Source organism: Aethalodelphis obliquidens, unplaced genomic scaffold (genome assembly GCF_003676395.1).
Source record: "Aethalodelphis obliquidens isolate GAN/ISIS:26980383/991018 unplaced genomic scaffold, ASM367639v1 scaffold522, whole genome shotgun sequence".
Lineage (NCBI taxonomy): Eukaryota > Metazoa > Chordata > Mammalia > Artiodactyla > Delphinidae > Aethalodelphis > Aethalodelphis obliquidens.
Window position 1 is genome coordinate 11,766 of NW_020838436.1, and position 1,503 is coordinate 13,268.

The 1,503-nt window shown below is 44.6% G+C and overlaps 1 protein-coding gene across 1 annotated transcript in view; it reads left to right on the forward strand.

Moving 5' to 3' along the window:
- SERPINB1 (serpin family B member 1) overlaps positions 1–1,503 on the forward strand; it is a 6,348-nt gene that overhangs the window by 3,248 nt on the left and 1,597 nt on the right. Inside the window, exons 4-5 of the mRNA XM_027100168.1 lie at positions 707–871; positions 966–1,133. Coding sequence (XP_026955969.1) covers positions 707–871; positions 966–1,133 — 333 coding nt within the window. The remainder of the gene's footprint in view (positions 1–706; positions 872–965; positions 1,134–1,503) is intronic.

Here is a 1,503-nt window from a genome sequence, read left to right on the forward strand (position 1 = left end):
TAAAATGAAAACTAACATTGAACGAAGACTGAAAGAGATGAAAATCTTGTGAATCAATGTTTACAAGCTGCTGTGGTCATAAATACTTTTCACCAATATCTTGTCTAAGAAACCAGGGTCGGGAGGTGGGGCTGCGTCTCCTCAGGCTCTCTTTCTGGTTTGTGTTACTGTCGTAGTCACGGAACGGTTGAGGCACCCCCGGGACACCTGTGTTCCTTCCATCAGGGACTGTCACGGCCATGCCACGTCATGAGTGGGGCCTGTGTTTCAGGGGAGGAACTGTCCTACCTTTTGGATATTTGTTAAAAGCTTTCCTGTGAGAGTCAGGCATCTAACTTGGAAGATTTGAAGAAGGGAGCTATTTATTAGTGACAAAACATTTTGGTTAAGAAATTGTTCTTTTCCTGAAAAAGAATGGCCAGTCACAAAATGAGGCCACTACTTATCCCACGTTCCAGAAAAGAAGAGTTTTCCTGGTTTTAGCCTTTAAACAATTGACTTGTTTTGAAGCATCGGCCCTTGGGGGGCAGATTGTGTCCCCCTGATCTGCCCCTCGAGCTGGTTTATTTAAAGTAGAAGCACCCCAGGGGCTTGGCTGACTTAGTACCATGTTAAAGGAAATTAAATAGAAGGAAGAATTTGAGTGGCATTTCACTGCTAAGCAAAGGTCAGTTCAAATGTGGAATTCTGATAGGTGGATTTTTAAAAAGCTAACTTTGTCTTTTTAGGGAAAATTCCAGAGCTGTTGGCCTCAGGTGGGGTTGATAGCACGACTAAGCTGGTGCTGGTGAATGCCATCTATTTCAAAGGAAACTGGCAGGAGAAATTCATGATGGAGGCCACAAAAGATGCAGCTTTCAGACTGAATAAGGTGAGGGCAGGTGACCTTCTAGATGACTGTGCGCTCTACAGCCACGCTGAGAACGATGTTAGTGACCTGTGTGACCTGTGTTTTAATTGTTCAGAAAGACACAAAACTAGTGAAAATGATGTATCAGAAGAAGAGGTTTCCGCTTGGTTACATCGAGGACCTTAAGTGCCGGGTGCTGGAACTGCCCTACGAGGGAGAGGACCTCAGCATGGTCATCCTGCTGCCGGATGACATCCTGGACGAGTCCACGGGGCTGAGGAAGGTGCGCCTCCCCACCCCGAGTGATGCGCGGACCCTGTGTGTGTGTGTGTGTGTGTGTGTGTGTGTGTGTGTGTCGGGCGTAGGTGCTTGTTCTTTGTTTGGTGAGGTGACCCGGTGTTCCTTCCCAGTTTCCCGTCACTCCTTTGTAAAGTAGCCCATCCACGTGTGCCAGTGTGAAGCTCCACATTTATTTATTTATGTTTATAGAGACTTTTATTATTGAGGTATAATGACATGTAACATTATGTTAGTTTCAGGAGTACAAGATAATGATTCTATAACTGAATATAATGTGAAAGGGTTACCATAATAAGTCTAGTTAACATCCATCACCACACAGTTATAATTTTTTTTCTTGTGATGAGAACTTT